Here is a 15,027-nt window from a genome sequence, read left to right as displayed (position 1 = left end):
GCAAACCGACACCGCGGGGCAGGGCAGGGCGCTCGCACCGCCCCGCCACCGGCCCCGCCACCGGCGAGAGCCCCACGGCGGGACCCGGACCGGTCTGGGCAGCGCCGCCACGTCCAGGGGTCCTCAGCCCGCCCTGGGGCTCCCCAGCACGTCCAGGTCCCCCCATCCCATCTGTGTTGCCTCCGTTCCATCCAGGGGCTCCCCGCTACGTCCACGGTGTCCCCTGCAGGGCCAGGGCTCCCATCCCATCCCATCCACGGTCCCCCCATCCCCTCTCTGTTTTCCCCATCCTGCCCAGGTCCCCCACCCTGACCCTGTCCCTGCCATCACACCCAGGGCCCAGCCTATACAGACAGGGCTCCTATTCTGTCTGGGGTCCCCCATCCCACCCAGGAGCTCCCCTGTATGTCTAGGGTCCCCCCATCCTATCTATGTTCCCCCAACCTACCCCTGTCCCCCCACCCCCATCCAGTCCAGGGCCCCCCATCCCGTCTGAGTCCCTCATTCCCATCCAGCACACCCCATCCCATTCAGAGCCCCCGCCATCCCATCAGTGTTCCACCTTTCCATGATCCCCCCACACCATGTGCTTCCCATTCCATCCAGGCTCCCTCTATCTCATCCAGACTTCCTCTACCCCATCCAGCGTGCCCTGTCTAAGGTGCCCGTATCCCAGCTGGGTACCTCCATTCTATCCAAAGTCTTCCCATCCCATCCAGGGTGTCCCATCCCATCTGAGTGCCCCCATCCCACCCAGCACACCCCATCCCATCAGAGGGACTCCTCATCCCATCTGGGTACCCCTATGCTTGTCCCTACCCTGCCCCATCCCATTCAGGTGTCCCCCTCCCACCTCTGTGCCCCTGTTCCACTCAAGGTGCCCCCATCCTGCCAGGGTGTCCCTGTCCTGCTGGGGTGCCCCTATCCCATTTGGATTTCTCCACGGAACAGGAGACCCCCCATCCGCAAAGGCTGATCCTGTCCCTCCAGATTGGCCCCGTCCCACTGAGGAAGCCCCATCCTATCCCCGTGCCCCACCAAACCTGAGCATCCCCATCCCACCAGGGTGTCCGTGTCACCCTCACCAGTGGCCTTGTTCCCCCATGTCAGGGACACAAGCACGAGATGGGTGCCCACCCAGCACCCCCTTGGGTTAACCCAGCAGGGCCTCATCCAGCACCTCCAATCAGCTTCATCCCAGCCATCACCCTCAGCCTGGCTGTGACCCCTAGGCTCCGGCCGGAATTCCCACCTCCCCATTTCACTGGAGCAGCCCTGGATTCCTGCTCCCAGGAGCCACAGCCCCAGTGCTCCCTGCCAGCCCCACAAAGGTCCTTCAGTTGCTTTGCCTCAAAGACTCCATGAAAAGGCTTTTGTAACGTCGGGATAACTGGTGACCCCGGTCCCCCCGGCCAGAGTTCCTCAGGGAATAGAGGGAAGCCCCGCCCCGCTCCCAGCCCTCCGGATGTTTCATTACCTGGCTTTTAATGAACCTCATCCATGTGCTGAGTGGGGAGTTCGGAGCTGCCCCTTCCCAGGCAGATCCGTGCTCTGGGTTTCCGGAGAGCCCAGATGTGCTCGAGGACTGCTAAAAGAGAGAAATAATCACTTACATCCTTGTTTTTCCCAACAGCCTCCCAGCTCCAGTGTGAATCCATAAAGGAGCAAGGGGAGATCCATGGGATGGAGGAGATAATGGTGAGACAGGTGATCCATGGGATGGAGGAGATGATGGTGGGATGGGAGGTCCATGGGATGGAGGAGATGATGGTGGGATGGGAGGTCCATGGGATGGAGATGATGGTGGGATGGGAGGTCCATGGGATGGAGGAGATGATGGCGGGATGGGAGGTCCATGGGATGGAGATGATGGTGGGATGGGAAGTCCATGGGATGGAGGAGATGATGGTGGGATGGGAGGTCCATGGGATGGAGGAGATGATGGTGGGATGGGAGGTCCATGGGATGGAGGAGATGATGGTGGGATGGGAGGTCCATGGGATGGAGGAGTGAGCTGGGACCATCGGACACCCCAGGACCTTCAACCACCCCAGGAGCCTCAGCTGCCCCAGGACCTGTGGCTACCCCAGGAGCTTCAGCTTCCCTGGAACCCTTGGACAACGTGGGGGCAAGGCAGAACTTGGCAAGTTGGAAAATGGGGAAATCCATGGATTTGTCTCGACCCTGGAGTGAGAGGGCTGGATTCGGAGAGGCTGTGTTGGACCCCTGGAAACTGGGGGCACTGAGGCCATGTCTCGGTGTCTTGGGGTGCAGGGTGTGGGGCCACGCTGGGGGTCGGGGACCCCTGGGGTTGTGATGGGACAGGGGACCCCGAGAACCACCCCAAAACCTGCTCAGGGATGGGGGTCTCCAAAAACTGATTTGAGACGGGGTCTCCAAGAGCCGCCATGGGATGGGGAGCCCCGAGGACTGCCCCCGGATGGGGGCCCTGCAGAATGACCCTGGGTCAAGGTCCCCATGAGCCGCCCCGGGATGGGGACTCCGTGAACCACCGAAGGACGGGGATCCCCGGGACCGGGCTCGGGGTGAGCCGGGGGGAGAGCCCCGAACCCCCATGCGGGGAGGGGCGGGGCAATAAGAGGGGCGGGGCCGTTGGGGGCGTGGCCTGCAGTGCAGTCCTGGGCGCGGGGGTATGGGGGCGTGGTCTAGAAATCAAGGGGCGTGGTTTAATCAGGGGCGTGCGCTCTAGGGGGCGGGACTATGTAGGGGGCGTGGCCTGGAGACCAAGGGGCGGGGTTAACCGAGGGGGCGTGGCCTGGCGGTGCAGGGGGCGTGCCGTGCCGGTGCGGTTCCGGGGAGGGCCCGCGGTGGGGCCGGAGCTGTCGGTGTCATGGCGCTGAACCTCGGCAAGAACGGGCGGGCGCTGCAGGAGGCCTACGGGCGGGTGGTGGCGGCGGGGAGCCCCACCGACTGGTGAGGGGCCGGCGGCGGGCGGGCTGGGTCCGTAACGGGAGATCGAGGGGGATGGGGAGGGATGTGGGGTGCATGGGGGGGATGGGGAGGGATGTGGGGTGCATGGGGGAGATGGGGAGGGATGTGGGGTGCATGGGAAGGCTGTGGGAGTGCATGTGGGGGTGCTCCAGGGGGTTGTAGGGTATATGAGGGGATCTGAGGGGGAGTGGGGGGTAGAAATGGAAGCGGGATAGGGAGGTTCGGGGGGGGCTGATAGGGTTTGGGGGGTGCATAGGGGAAGGTTTAAGGCTTGACTGGTGCCTCGGTGGGGCTGTGGGGTGGAAATTGTGAATGAACGGTGTGGGGGTGTCTGGGGGGGGGATGTGGAGTGCATGGCATGGATTGGAGGTGAGGGGGTGTCTGGAGCAGGGGTGGGGTGGTGTTGGGGTGTGAGGTTGGGACAGAGATCAGGGACTGGGGTGTCTGGGGGAGGCTGTGGGGCTGTAGTGGGGATCAGGGGATGTGTGGTGTTGGGGGGACTGTGGGGTGCAGGTATGGGGGGACCAGGTGGGGCAGGCAGCGTGGGGGCCCCATGGCACCGTGTGCATTGGGGTGAGGACCCCCCAGTGGGCACCGTGAGCCTGGGCAGGTTTTGGGGTGCGCCGCAGGGGCTCAGCTCCACTTTTGCCTTTGCTTCAGGGCTCTGTTCACCTACGAAGGCAACAGCAACGACCTGCGCGTGGCCGGCTCCGGGGGTGAGCGCGGGGGGACCTTGGATGAGTCTGGGGCTGTTTCCAGGGCTCTGCTCCCCAGATCCTGCAGGATCCTGTGCCTGGAGCCCCTCACTGAGAGGAGTTTGTGTCTCGAGCCCTGAGGGCAGGGCATGTGTCTGGGAGCACGGGCTGGGGGGGGCTGGGGCAGGTTCTGGGTCTCTTTCCCTTGCGTTTTTCCACAAGGATCTGAAGTTCGGATCCTGGTGCCTCTTTGCAGGCCTGGAGTGGTTTAGATCCCAGCTGCCCGCAAAGGAAGGACAAGGAAACGCTTCCTGGCTTTCCCAGGCTGGCGATTCCAGGCTGCTGCTGCTGGAGGGCCTCTGCTCTCTTTGCTTCCCCACTTGATGGAAGTTAGCGTGTGTATTTCTTATCTGGCTGCCGATGCCCACACAAAAGCTGCAGCCGTGGGAGCGCAGCCAGGCAGGTTGCTCTGCTCTCCATTTGCATCCTGCAGCGCTCGCTGCCTTCCCTCCCCACCTGCCTTTCCCCTCTGCAAGTGTTTCCTCACAATCCGCAAGCTCTCGGTGGTCGGGGTCAGGTGAGGAGTCCGGTGAAGCCCCTGCTCTGCGTGGTTCCGTGCTGGAGCCTTTACATGAGCAAGAGCTCTTCAGGGAGGTGTTGGGGCTGAGAGCGCATTTGCTGCTGTCATAGAATGAGGCTCACAGCCTGGTTTGGGTTGAAGGGAGCTTAAAGCTCCTCCAGCTCCAACCCCTGCCACGGGCAGGGACCCCTTCCACTGGAGCAGCTTGCTCCAAGCCCCTGTGTCCAACCTGGCCTTGAGCACTGCCAGGGATGGGGCAGCCACAGCTCCTCTGGGCAAAAGAGTTGAAGAGTTGGGGTTGGATGAGGGCAGTTTTGGTGTGCCTTTCTGTGTGGTTCCATGGACCGCTCTCACCTGGGCACGGTGTCACCCTGCTGCTCCCCACCAGTGGAGCCCCGACCTCTCCACAGAGCTCTGCTCCTCGCTGCACTTCCCTTTGTGTCCTTCCCTGCCTGCTGCTGTGGTAATCATTGACCTGGCAAGCATGGGCCCTGCCAGCCCAGCGCCTTCAGACTTCCAGCCTCCAGCTTCCCTGCGGGCTGGGAAACCAGGGTGCCAAATTTAGAGCCAAAGCATAAATATTTAATAGCAGAGAGGAAACCGACGGCTGGTCCTGCTGCAGTGCAGAGACTGGGCTCTGCTGGTGCCTGGTGGAAAGCAGTCACTGCTTTTCCAAGGGTCAGACAACCCCAAGTAGGAGGAACTGTGGTCTGGGGGGATGTTTCTGTTGAAAGGACATATGCTTTTGCATTTTCTCTCCTTTTCTGTAAGTTTTTTGGCATCAGCTTCCAGCAGGAGCGATGCTGTGGTCCATGGGGCAGCGCAGCCCTGCCCATCGTGTACCCCCTATCACTGAGCAGAGCTGGGCTCTGCTGCTCCATCCCTGAGCCCTGCCCTGGGGGTTACACCAGCAAGGATGCTGCGGGCTGGGGTTTCCTCCTGCTTTACCCTGCACCAGCCGCTTGGTCTCTCCTCTGCTTCCTCCTTGGTGAAGTGCCAGAGGTGGAAGGTGGGACGTGACCAAGGCCCAGCCGGTTCCTCCTCCACTTCTCAGCACTTCTCTGATCCTCCCCAGGCTGTTTGCTGGTGGTGGAGGTGCTCACTGTGCTCTCCTTGCAGCGTGGTTTCGGGTAGGAAGCACCATTCCCTCCATGTGTGATCTCCTGTCTCACAGCCTCTCCTTTCTCTCCTGGGGCAGATGGTGGCCTGGAGGAGATGGTGGAGGAGCTCAACAGCGGGAAGGTGATGTATGCCTTCTGCAGGGTGAAGGATCCCAACTCTGGCCTGCCCAAATACGTCCTCATCAACTGGGTGAGTGGAGACTGGCCTTCACCTTTCCCGGGAAGGGCCTCAGGGAAGAAATCACTGTTTCTCCCTTCAATTCCCTTTGGAATTGCCCACAGCCAGCACATTGAATCCCTTCCACCAAGCTGCAGTACCAAGGATGTACTGTGCCCACCGCTGTGGGTGCATAGCCCAAACCCCATGGACACAGGCAAAGAGAAACCGGGAGGATTCACTTCCCTGTTGCAGCTCTCTGGCCATGGAGCTCACTTGGCTGCTGTGACACTGCTGGAAAATGGCTCTGAACCCATCTAGGATGGGCTGAGTGAAGCACCTGAGGACGGGCAGGAGCCTGGAGCCCTCATGGTGCAGCCGTTGTCATAGAATCGTGGAATGGTTTGGGTTGAAGGGACCTCAAAGCTCATCCAACTCCAACCCCTGCTACGGGCAGGGACCCCTTCCACTGGAGCAGCTTGCTCCAAGCCCCTGTGTCCAACCTGGCCTTGAACGCTCTCTTTGCAGACTGGTGAAGGTGTGAATGACGTGAGGAAAGGAGCCTGCGCCAACCACCTCAGCACCATAGCCAACTTCCTAAAGGTCTGCTCCTCTTCCCTGCTTCCTCCCCAGATCCATGGCCCCTGGGTTAGGGAATGGCCATAGGGACCCTGCTCGGCTCACACTGCTCTTTGGGTGGCACAGAGGTGTCTGCAGGCAGGACCAGGGCTGGGGAGCTCAGGTCTCCCTCCACTCTCACAACTCAAACCTTTTTCAGTCAAAACCAGCTCTGGAGGCTGCAGAGGAGGGGAAAAAAGCCCCTGTGACCCCCAGGCAATGTTTGCTTTCCCAGCGCTGGGATATCTTAACATGGCTGGTGACCTCTTTCGCTCACCTGAGCCCTTTTCCTTCCCTTCGGAGCTCTGGGACCTGTCAAGGCAGTGTGGGGGGGTTTAGTGGCTTCTAGAGCCACCGTCTCACTGCAGTGCTGCCTTTCTCCCTGCTCAGGGGGCTCATGTCACCATCAACGCTCGCGCCGAGGAGGACGTGGAGCCTGAACTCATCATGGAGAAGGTGGCCAAGGCCTCTGGGGCCAACTACAGCTTCCACAAGGAGAACAGCAAGTTCCAGGACTCGGGCCCTCAAGCTCCTGTGGTGAGTTGGCTCCATGGGGGCTTCTGGGGCCCCAGCTGTGCAGGGGAGCACACAGCGTGTGCTTGCTCAGTGCCTGCTGCTCACACGTGCTGCCTTCGCCTCCCCCAGGGCTCTGTCTACCAGAAGACGAATGCAATGTCCGAAATCAAGAGGGTCAATAAAGATAATTTCTGGGCCAAAGCTGAGGTGGGTGCTGCAGGAGGGGGCTTTAGGGGGAGGTTTCTCTCCGTCCGCACCTCCCCTCTCTGGGCTGCCTGGAGTCAGGGCTCCAGACCCCAAGGGAGAGTGGAGCTGGGCTGGGTCCTGCTGCGCGGGCAGCGCAGGGCAGTGCTGGGCTGCAGCGATGGCACCGTGTGGCTAAGGCCCAGCAGCGTTAACCCCATGCTCTGCTGCGTGTGCCCTGGTAGAAGGATGAAGAGAACCGGCGGCTGGAGGAGAAGAGGAGAGCGGAGGAGGAGCGGCAGCGGCTGGAGCGGGAGCGGCGGGAGCGGGAGCTGCAGGAAGCGGCAGGGAGGGAGCAGAGATACAAAGCGAGATCCAATGAGATCGAAGCCCAGAAGTGAGTCCCTGCCACTGGCGCTGCCCGGAGCCCATCCTGCTCTCGGGGATCTCTTGGCTTTGCTCTCGGGGGTGCCCTTGTCCCCAGCTCTTCCGAGCTGCAGGCAGAGTTGTTCCTCAGGTCCTGCCTGTGCGTTCCCTGCTGCTGCAGTCACTGCAGTTCCACTTAAACCCCGCCAAGAGGCAATGGGTGCGGAGGGGATTGGCTTCAGGTCACACTGGGGAAGGCTCAGCCCCGTGGCACTCTGCCTTCGGGGCTCTGATCCCCCTCCTAGTGCCTTTGCGGCCTGAGCAAGCATCGCTCTGCTCCTGCTGATGTGAAGTGGTTGTGCTCCCTTTGCTCACCGTCCTGGAGCCGTGGCGGAGGGTTGGCCGGGCTGTGGGCTCCTCCAGCTGCGTGTTCCCGTGGGGGGAGACAGCATGTCCCTTTCCAAAGCACCACCAGGCTTGGCTGCTCGTCCAGCATCATCCATGGCTCTCCCTGCCCCAGAACCAAGGCCTCCCTTTGTAGGGTGCCTCTGAAACACGTTACTGAAGCCTGTAGCCACTGTTTGTGGGGTACCAGGGGTTCAGGCCAGCTGATGGGGGGCTCTGAGCCCTGGAGAGAGGAGGCAGCATGTGCAGGGCCCGGCATTGTGCTCTCTCTGCTGATTTCCTTCCTCTCTGAGCCTGTGGTGGGTGGTGGAGCTCGCTCTGCAGCAGCAGCGGGCACTGCCTTCCTGTTTGGAGCTCGGATGGGGAAGTCTGCCGGGCCCCTCCATGCCGGATGCTGGTGTCTGTGCTGCTGAAGGAAGAGCTTCTGCTGCTCTGCCCTCTCTCCTTGCCCTTGCCCCCTGCACAGCTCCAGGGGCAGCCTGTGGCTCCTCATCCGGCCCAGAAGTGAGGGGCAATGTCCTTCCTGTGCCCTTCCCTGTGTAGCTCAGCAGGGCAAGGTCCCAGAGCAGCCCCATGCAGGGCAAACCCCTCGGCCTGCCTGGTTGCTAACCTCACTTTGTCACTTGTCTCCTCAGGAGACTCCAGCAGCAGCAAGAGGCGGAGAACAGGGACAAGGAGCAGCAGCAATGGGTGAGCTTCAGCGTTAGCCCCCGTTTCTTCACCCGCCCTCCGTGATGGAGAGAGCACAGGGTGCTGTGGGGCAGGCCAGGCTGTGGTGCAGAGGCAGAAGGGTGATGGAGGAGCTCCCCAGGCATCCCCAGGCACTGCTGTGGCATGTGGGGGCCATGGAAAGACCCACGGACATGCTCTGGCGTGAGAACTCTTTGTGGAGAAGAGCCTGGAAGAAACTGAGTCCTTATCCTGAGCCGTCCCTGAGTCCATCTCCCTCCCAGATCCAGGGGGTTTCTCCTCATTCACCCTCCAGCACTGTGGCTGTTCTCTGTTCCCATTTCTCTGGGCCTTGGGGCTGCCTGGGGAGGGAGGGGACTGGCCTGGCACCCACCGAGGCTGCAGCAAACCCTCTTGTGCTGCAGAAGGAGCGAGCTGAGGAGTACGAGGCCAGGCGGCAGAAGAGCATCACGAGGAGCGAGTTGGTGGAGAAGGCGCAGGTACAGAGCCAGGCTCCCCGCTCCCGTCCTCCCTTGGCTCCAGGGTGCCTTGACCGTGGGGTCTTCTCTTTGCAGGAGGCTGCCTCGCTGATAGCACAGAGAGAGGTGAACCCCCGGGACATCTTCAAGCAGAGGGAGAGGTCGGTGCCAGTGGACACAGCAGCAGCTTCGCAGCCAGGTACAGCAAGGAGCCGGTTCCTGATCCCCGTCCCTTGGCAGTCTGTGTGCTACCTGTGAGGCCACAGTTCCTGCCCCCGTGTTCTCTGCTGTGGGCAATGTCACACCCAGCCCATGCAGTTTTCCATGGTAAGGCTCTTGCTGGGGGCTGTGCCAGGTTTTAGCAGCTGGAGTGAGAGTTTTCATGCTTTGGCTCTACTTGTGAAGCTTAAACTTCGTATTTAAAATGAAAACCAAGCACATTAATGGCAGAAAGGGACCCCTGTCATGGTGTGTGCTGGCTGCCATCCACTCACCTGCACTGGGCACTGGAGAGGCTGCACCTCAAATCCTGGGTTCAGCTCTGAACCCCTCACTACAGGAGAGATATTGGGGGGTTGGAGTGGGGCCAGAGAAGGGAATGGAGCTGGTGCAGGGCCTGGAGCACAGCGGTGATGGGGAACGGCCGAGGGACCTCGGGGGTTCAGATGGAGAAGGGAAGGCTCAGGGGGGACCTGATCGCTCCCTACAAGTGCCTGACAGGAGGATGGAGCCAGGAGGGGCTGGGCTCTGCTCCCAAGGAACAAGGGATGGGACGAGAGGAACCGGCCTCAAGCTGCACCAGGGCAGGTTTAGATGGAGCTGAGGAACAATTCCTGCCCCAGAGGGTGCTCAGGCATTGGAACAGGCTGCCCAGGGCAGGGCTGCAGGCACCGGCCCTGCAAGTGCTCACACACGGTGGAGCCGAGGCCTTAGTGCCATGGGTCAGTGGTGGCCTTGGCAGTGCTGGGAATGGTTGGACTGGATGAGCTTAAAGGGCTTTTCCAACCTGGCTGATTCCGTGATTCGTTCCACCCATTTTCCACTGGCTGAACCAAGCAGGAGCGTGTTCTTTCAGAAGAGACCAATCTGATCTATCATCTGATCAGATAGAAACCAGGAAGCTGAGAAAGCAAAGCTGAAAGCAGCTGAGGAAGTAGCTGAGCACACGTGCTAGCCCTGGGTGAAGCTGCTCTTAGGCAGCTCAGCCTCCTCCCAGGTACCTTGAGTTCATCTGGAATAAGCACTTCTGTGATAGGAGCACAAAATCCCTTGGGTTTCCCTCCCTAGTATTCGACAGCTTTCACTGGTGGAAAGGGAGACAAATGCCCTGGCACTGGTAAAAGCCAGGGGCTGAGGGCAGGCTTGTGAGTCTTGGTGCTTGTTCAGGGCTGTGCTGGGGTAGGGTTTGCCTCAGAACTCTCCTGCTTTGCTTTTCTTTGCCTTAGGAGGTGTAGATGGGGGAGATAACAGCAGATAGTTGCCTTCTGCCAAAGGACCACTTTGAATCCTACCCCTCCCATTGCTGCTCCTAATGTCTGGAATTCAGGGCACTCCAGAAATCCTGTGGGAAGTGCTGCCAGCAGGGCCTGGGTGACCCCATCCTCCCCAGAACTCTTCCTCCCCCCAAAACACATCTTTTTCATCTTTGTGCTGCAGCTCCTGCTGTAACCAGGAGACAAACTTGTTTTCTACAGGCAGGATTAGAGCTGGAAAATCCTGCTTAGGAGGCCAATGGAGCTGTGGGCTCCTACGGCAAAAAGCATCCAACAACCCCCCTCAGTAACTGAACCCTTTGGGCCACGGCGCTGTTGCTGCATGGCTGGAAGCCTCAGTGCTGGCCCAGCTCCTGCAGCTCATCCCACTCCTTTCCTAGGCAAGCTTCGCAGCCCTTTCCTGCAGAAGGAGGTGGACTCAGTGCCGAGCCCTGCCTGCCCCGTGTCCCCTGCCCGGGGCACTGCCCCGACCGCCTTCATCCCCTCTGCTGCCCGCGGGACGCCTCCAGCCTCTCCGGTGCCCACAGCAGGTACGTGGCGTTGCTTCCTCACCTACCCAAAGCCTTCCACCGATTGAGTCTCAAATGGGCAGCTTGAGGCCGGGCTCTGAGTTTCTGGTTCAGATCCTCAACCAGAGTTTGTCCCAAGGCTGAGCGTGATGCTGAGGCTGGGGAAGGAGCCGAGTTACTGCTGCCTGGTGGGAGGTCCCTGCGTTTCCTCCTTCAGCCTTCCAGTGCCTAAAGGGGCTGCAGGGAACCTGGAGAGCGGCTTTGGACAAGGGCCTATAGGGACAGGCCAAGAGGAATGGCTTGAACCTGCCCGAGGGGAGACTGAGATGAGCTCTTAGGCAGAAGCTCTTCCCTGTGAGGGTGCTGAGGCGCTGGCACAGGGTGCCCAGAGAAGCTGTGGCTGCCCCATCCCTGGCAGTGCTCAAGGTCAGGTTGGACACAGGGGCTTGGAGCAAGCTGCTCCAGTGGGAGGGGTCCCTGCCTGTGGTAGGGGTTGGAGCTGGAGGAGCTTTAAGGTCCTTCTCTCAACACTGACCAGGCTGTCTGTGATAACCAGAAGGCTCAGTGGCTGAGGGGCTGAGGACATCTCCTGGCCGAAACGCTGAAATTCAGCTCCTTGCACCCCCCCAGAGCCCCTCCTGCTGCAGGGGACGTGAAGTTTGCTCTCAGGCCTTTCCAAAATGCCTTTGAGAGAAGCAAAGGACCTTTCCTACCCTTGTGCAGGAGCAGCTCGTGCGGTCAGGGCTGTTTTATCACCCCAGTGAAGGCAGAGGATTGGTGCCTGTTGGCAGTGCAGGGTTGCGGGGCTGGCAGTGCCCATCTGCCTGCACATCGCTGCCCTCCCTGGAGTGATGACAGGGAGAGGGACCTGTGCAGAGAAGAGCTTGCTCTGCCTGTGGGGAGATGCTCTGTCCTCTTCCAGGAGGTGTGTGTGGGAAGAGCAAGTCTGGAGGAGGGCTGGCTGCATGCGAAGGGTCTCCCCATGTGCTGAGGGTGACGTGGAGGTGTTCCCTTGTCCTCGTGTGGCTTCACATCCCTGCTGGCTTGTCCCCAGGCTGCTCAAGGCCCTGCCCAAGGCTGCTGCAGTCACCACTAGATGCTGCTCTTGACCAGGGTCTCTGTACCAACCCCTCCCCGTCAGGCTTGAGAAGCAACTTGGGAATGGTTCATCCTGAGCAAGCTTATTCCTTTCCCCATTGGAGATCCTGGATCTCTCCCTTGTCCTTCCTATCATTCCATAAGCCCCCACTCGCCCCGTGGCTGGGTTTGTGCTTGCAGGACAGGAGGTCAGGGGACATCCATGCTCCACAGGTTTGGTGTCATTTCAGCCTGGAGCAGGAGCTGGACAAGTGAGGGGCCGGGGGAGGTTTGGGGTGGTACCATGGTGAGATCCCGTGTGTTTCTTTCACAGGGCGAGACTCTGGGTACAATTCCAGCGTCCCAGCTTCCCACGAGGAAGAGGCAAATCTGTACGAGGAGCCACCGGACTCCTCGGCCATCTATGAAGAACCCCCTCAGGTTGGTGCAGTGGGAGCTAAAATCAGTGTGAATCCCCCGAGCTCGGGCTGCATCCGCATGGGAATGCTGCTGCATCCTTCCCATTGCCGACAGGGAGTGGTGCTGACACTGAGCCCCTGTCACTGGCCCTGGTGTCACTGCCTCAGGAGGTGACGAGGGGGGAGGCTCTCAGCAGCCTCTTCTCCTCCTCCTCCTGCTGCTTTGCACGTCCCAACCCAGCGGAGCAGACAAAGCCCAGCTCTCTGTGGTGTGCTCTGTCAGCTTCTCCGCTGTCTAATACTGGGGTTGTGTCATGCTGCAGTGTTTCCCTTGGAGATGCGGTGGCCGTGTGGTTTCCTCTCCTTTAGTCATCCGCCCGTTCCCGGCTCTCAAACACAGAAGCATTTCAGGCATACTTGATTTTCTCATTCCCAAATCTGCCTGGAAGTGTTCAGCTTCCAGAGGAGTAGGACTGGGGCTGAGGGCTGCCCCCCCTGCCAAGCTTTCCTCTGCAGAGGGAAAACAAACAGCAGCCACTGAGGCTCAGGCAGAATCACTTGGAGAAACTGGAGCTGGTCCAGCTTCAGTGGGTGCATCCGTGGGGGCGATGAACCGCTGTCTGCAGCAGAGATCCCAAGGGATGTGGATTGGCTGCCAGAGGGATTGTCTGCTGCTGGTCTCTGGTGCTTCTCGTTATGATGCTCCTTTAGGAGTCCAGCAGAGACACTTGGTGTGAGCTTCCCAGAGCCAGGGGGGCATCTGGGACCTCCTGCACACAGAGCTCTGAGCCTCGGGGGGCTGCTCTGAGTCTCTGGGTGCTGCAGGGTGCTGTACACCTCCTTCCCGCTGTTCCTCCTGCAGTTTAACACCTCCCGGTCCACCCAGGGAACCAAGGTGGGCTGTGATGCGCACCATGTTGTGTTGGGGTGGTGGGAGCCTGCTCTGCAGCCCCTTGCTCTGCTAACAAAGCCCGAGCTGCATTGTGCACACTGGTAACTCCTTTTCTTCTCTCTTCTTCCTGAAGGAACTTGTGGATGATGCCAAGTACGAGTACCCGGTGGAGTACCAGCAGCCGGACCTGACAGGGAAGGGGATCTGTGCCCGGGCGCTCTATGACTACCAGGCTGGTAGGAGCTGCAGAGCCCACCTTCCCCTCTGACCCTAGGGAGGGGGGGTTGCTGGGTCCAGTCTGTTCCCATCTTGCTACTACATAGAGGGTCTTGCACCCAAACTGGAGCTGGGGTGGTTTGGGTTGGAGGGAGCTTAAAGGTCATCCAATTCCAACCCCTGCCACGGGCAGGGACCCCTCCCACTGGAGCAGCTTGCTCCAAGCCCCTGTGTCCAACCTGGCCTTGAGCACTGCCAGGGATGGGGCAGCCACAGCTTCTCTGGGCACCCTGTGCTAGCGCCTCAGCACCCTCACAGGGAAGAGCTTCTGCCTAAGAGCTCATCTCAGTCTCCCCTCGGGCAAGTTCAAGCCATTCCCCTTGGCCTGGCCCTACAGGCCCTTGTCCCAAGCCCCTCTCCAGGTTTCCTGCAGCCCCTTTAGGCACTGGAGCTGCTCTCAGGTCTCCCCTTCAGGAGCCTTCTCTTCTCCAGGCTGCCCCAGCCCAGCTCTCTCAGCCTGGCTCCAGAGCAGAGCTGCTCCAGCCCTCGCAGCAGCTCCGTGGCCTCCCCTGACTTCTCTTTTTCCTCTATTGTCTTCTCTCTCTTGCTCCCCTAATGTCTGTTTCTCACTTCCCTCTCTTCCCTCCCTCGCTCCGTCTCATTCCAGCTGATGACACTGAGATCTCCTTTGATCCGGAGAACATCATCACCAACATTGAGATGATCGATGAGGGCTGGTGGCGCGGGTACGGCCCCGATGGCCACTTCGGCATGTTCCCGGCCAACTACGTGGAGCTGATAGAGTGAGGGGCCATGGGGCTCACTCCCAGGCTCCTCCTGCTCCTCCCAATGGCTCCGCCTTTGATTTCCTCCTCTTTTGACTCTGATTCTCTCTCCACACTGGTGCCATCGCCCCGCTCCCAGCAGGGCTGAGCCCAGCACTGCTCCATTCTCCCATCCCCTATTGCTGGCCCTTGGTTGGGATGAAGGCCCTGGTCCCATCCCGAGCCCCTGCACTGCTCCTGCCTTTGGGTCAGGCTCTGAATTCTCTTGCAGGGCTCAAGGATATGGGATGACAAATCCCTTCCAGGGCATTTTCAGGGAACAAGTTGCCTCTTTCCCCACGCTCCCTCTGACCCTGTGGCCACAACAGAGCAGCTTTTTCCCCATTCCGGCTCGCTGGCGAGGCCCTTGCATTGATTTTAGCATCTCACGGGGTTTAACATCACCTGCAGAGATGAAACCTCCTCTGCAGCCTTGCCACCACCTCTGAAACTCGCCATGAGCGTCCCCCTCTGCTGTCCTCACCACAGGGGTTTGCTCTTCTCTTCCCTGTCCCCAAACCACACTCCAGGCTGTGTGAATGAGCACCCGTGGAGGGGGCCCAGCGAGGCCAAAGGGGGGGTTTGGGTCTATCTTTTGGTCTATCTCCCATGGGTGTGGGACCCCCCAATCACCCCAAATTCACTGTGAACAAGGAAGAGCCCAGCCCAGCCGCCACCTTCCCCTTGTTGAGTCTCTTCCCTGGTGTTGCTTTAGAAGTAGAAGGAGAGGATGGGTTTGGGGGTGCCCGTTCCCCCCATGGCCCTGTGGGCTCCTTCCCCACTGCTTGCTCCTCTCCATCCCTCCCAGCAACAATAAAAGGGCTTTTCTTTGGTGATGGATGTGTGGTCCTGGGCA

At 60.3% G+C, this 15,027-nt stretch overlaps 1 protein-coding gene across 1 annotated transcript; it reads left to right on the top strand.

Annotated features, from left to right (window-relative positions):
* Nucleotides 1-2,794: 2,794 nt before the first annotated feature.
* Nucleotides 2,795-15,007, top strand: DBNL (drebrin like). The gene is made up of 14 exons (XM_065659266.1): nt 2,795-2,934; nt 3,613-3,668; nt 5,426-5,538; nt 6,034-6,108; nt 6,514-6,660; nt 6,769-6,846; nt 7,068-7,219; nt 8,229-8,283; nt 8,688-8,762; nt 8,838-8,940; nt 10,615-10,764; nt 12,155-12,261; nt 13,265-13,367; nt 14,015-15,007. The coding sequence occupies exons 1-14, from the start codon at nt 2,852-2,854 to the stop codon at nt 14,152-14,154; spliced, it is 1,437 nt and encodes a 478-aa protein (XP_065515338.1). The 5' UTR covers nt 2,795-2,851; the 3' UTR covers nt 14,155-15,007.
* Nucleotides 15,008-15,027: the final 20 nt, after the last annotated feature.

The sequence above is a fragment of the Lathamus discolor genome, chromosome 22, assembly GCF_037157495.1.
Source record: "Lathamus discolor isolate bLatDis1 chromosome 22, bLatDis1.hap1, whole genome shotgun sequence".
NCBI lineage: Eukaryota > Metazoa > Chordata > Aves > Psittaciformes > Psittacidae > Lathamus > Lathamus discolor.
The sequence above is the reverse complement of the archived record's forward strand: the minus strand, read 5'-3'. Positions and strand labels throughout refer to the sequence as shown.

What these genes read in the sequence shown, in the direction of transcription:
- DBNL (XM_065659266.1), top strand. Translation starts at nt 2,852, where the DNA reads ATGGCGCTGAACCTCGGCAAGAACGGGCGGGCGCTGCAGGAGGCCTAC. An exon ending in ACAAGGAGCAGCAGCAATGG is followed by an intron (nt 8,284 to 8,687) that starts GTGAGCTTCAGC and finishes CTTGTGCTGCAG; the next exon opens with AAGGAGCGAGCTGAGGAGTA. An exon ending in AGCAGCAGCTTCGCAGCCAG is followed by an intron (nt 8,941 to 10,614) that starts GTACAGCAAGGA and finishes CTCCTTTCCTAG; the next exon opens with GCAAGCTTCGCAGCCCTTTC.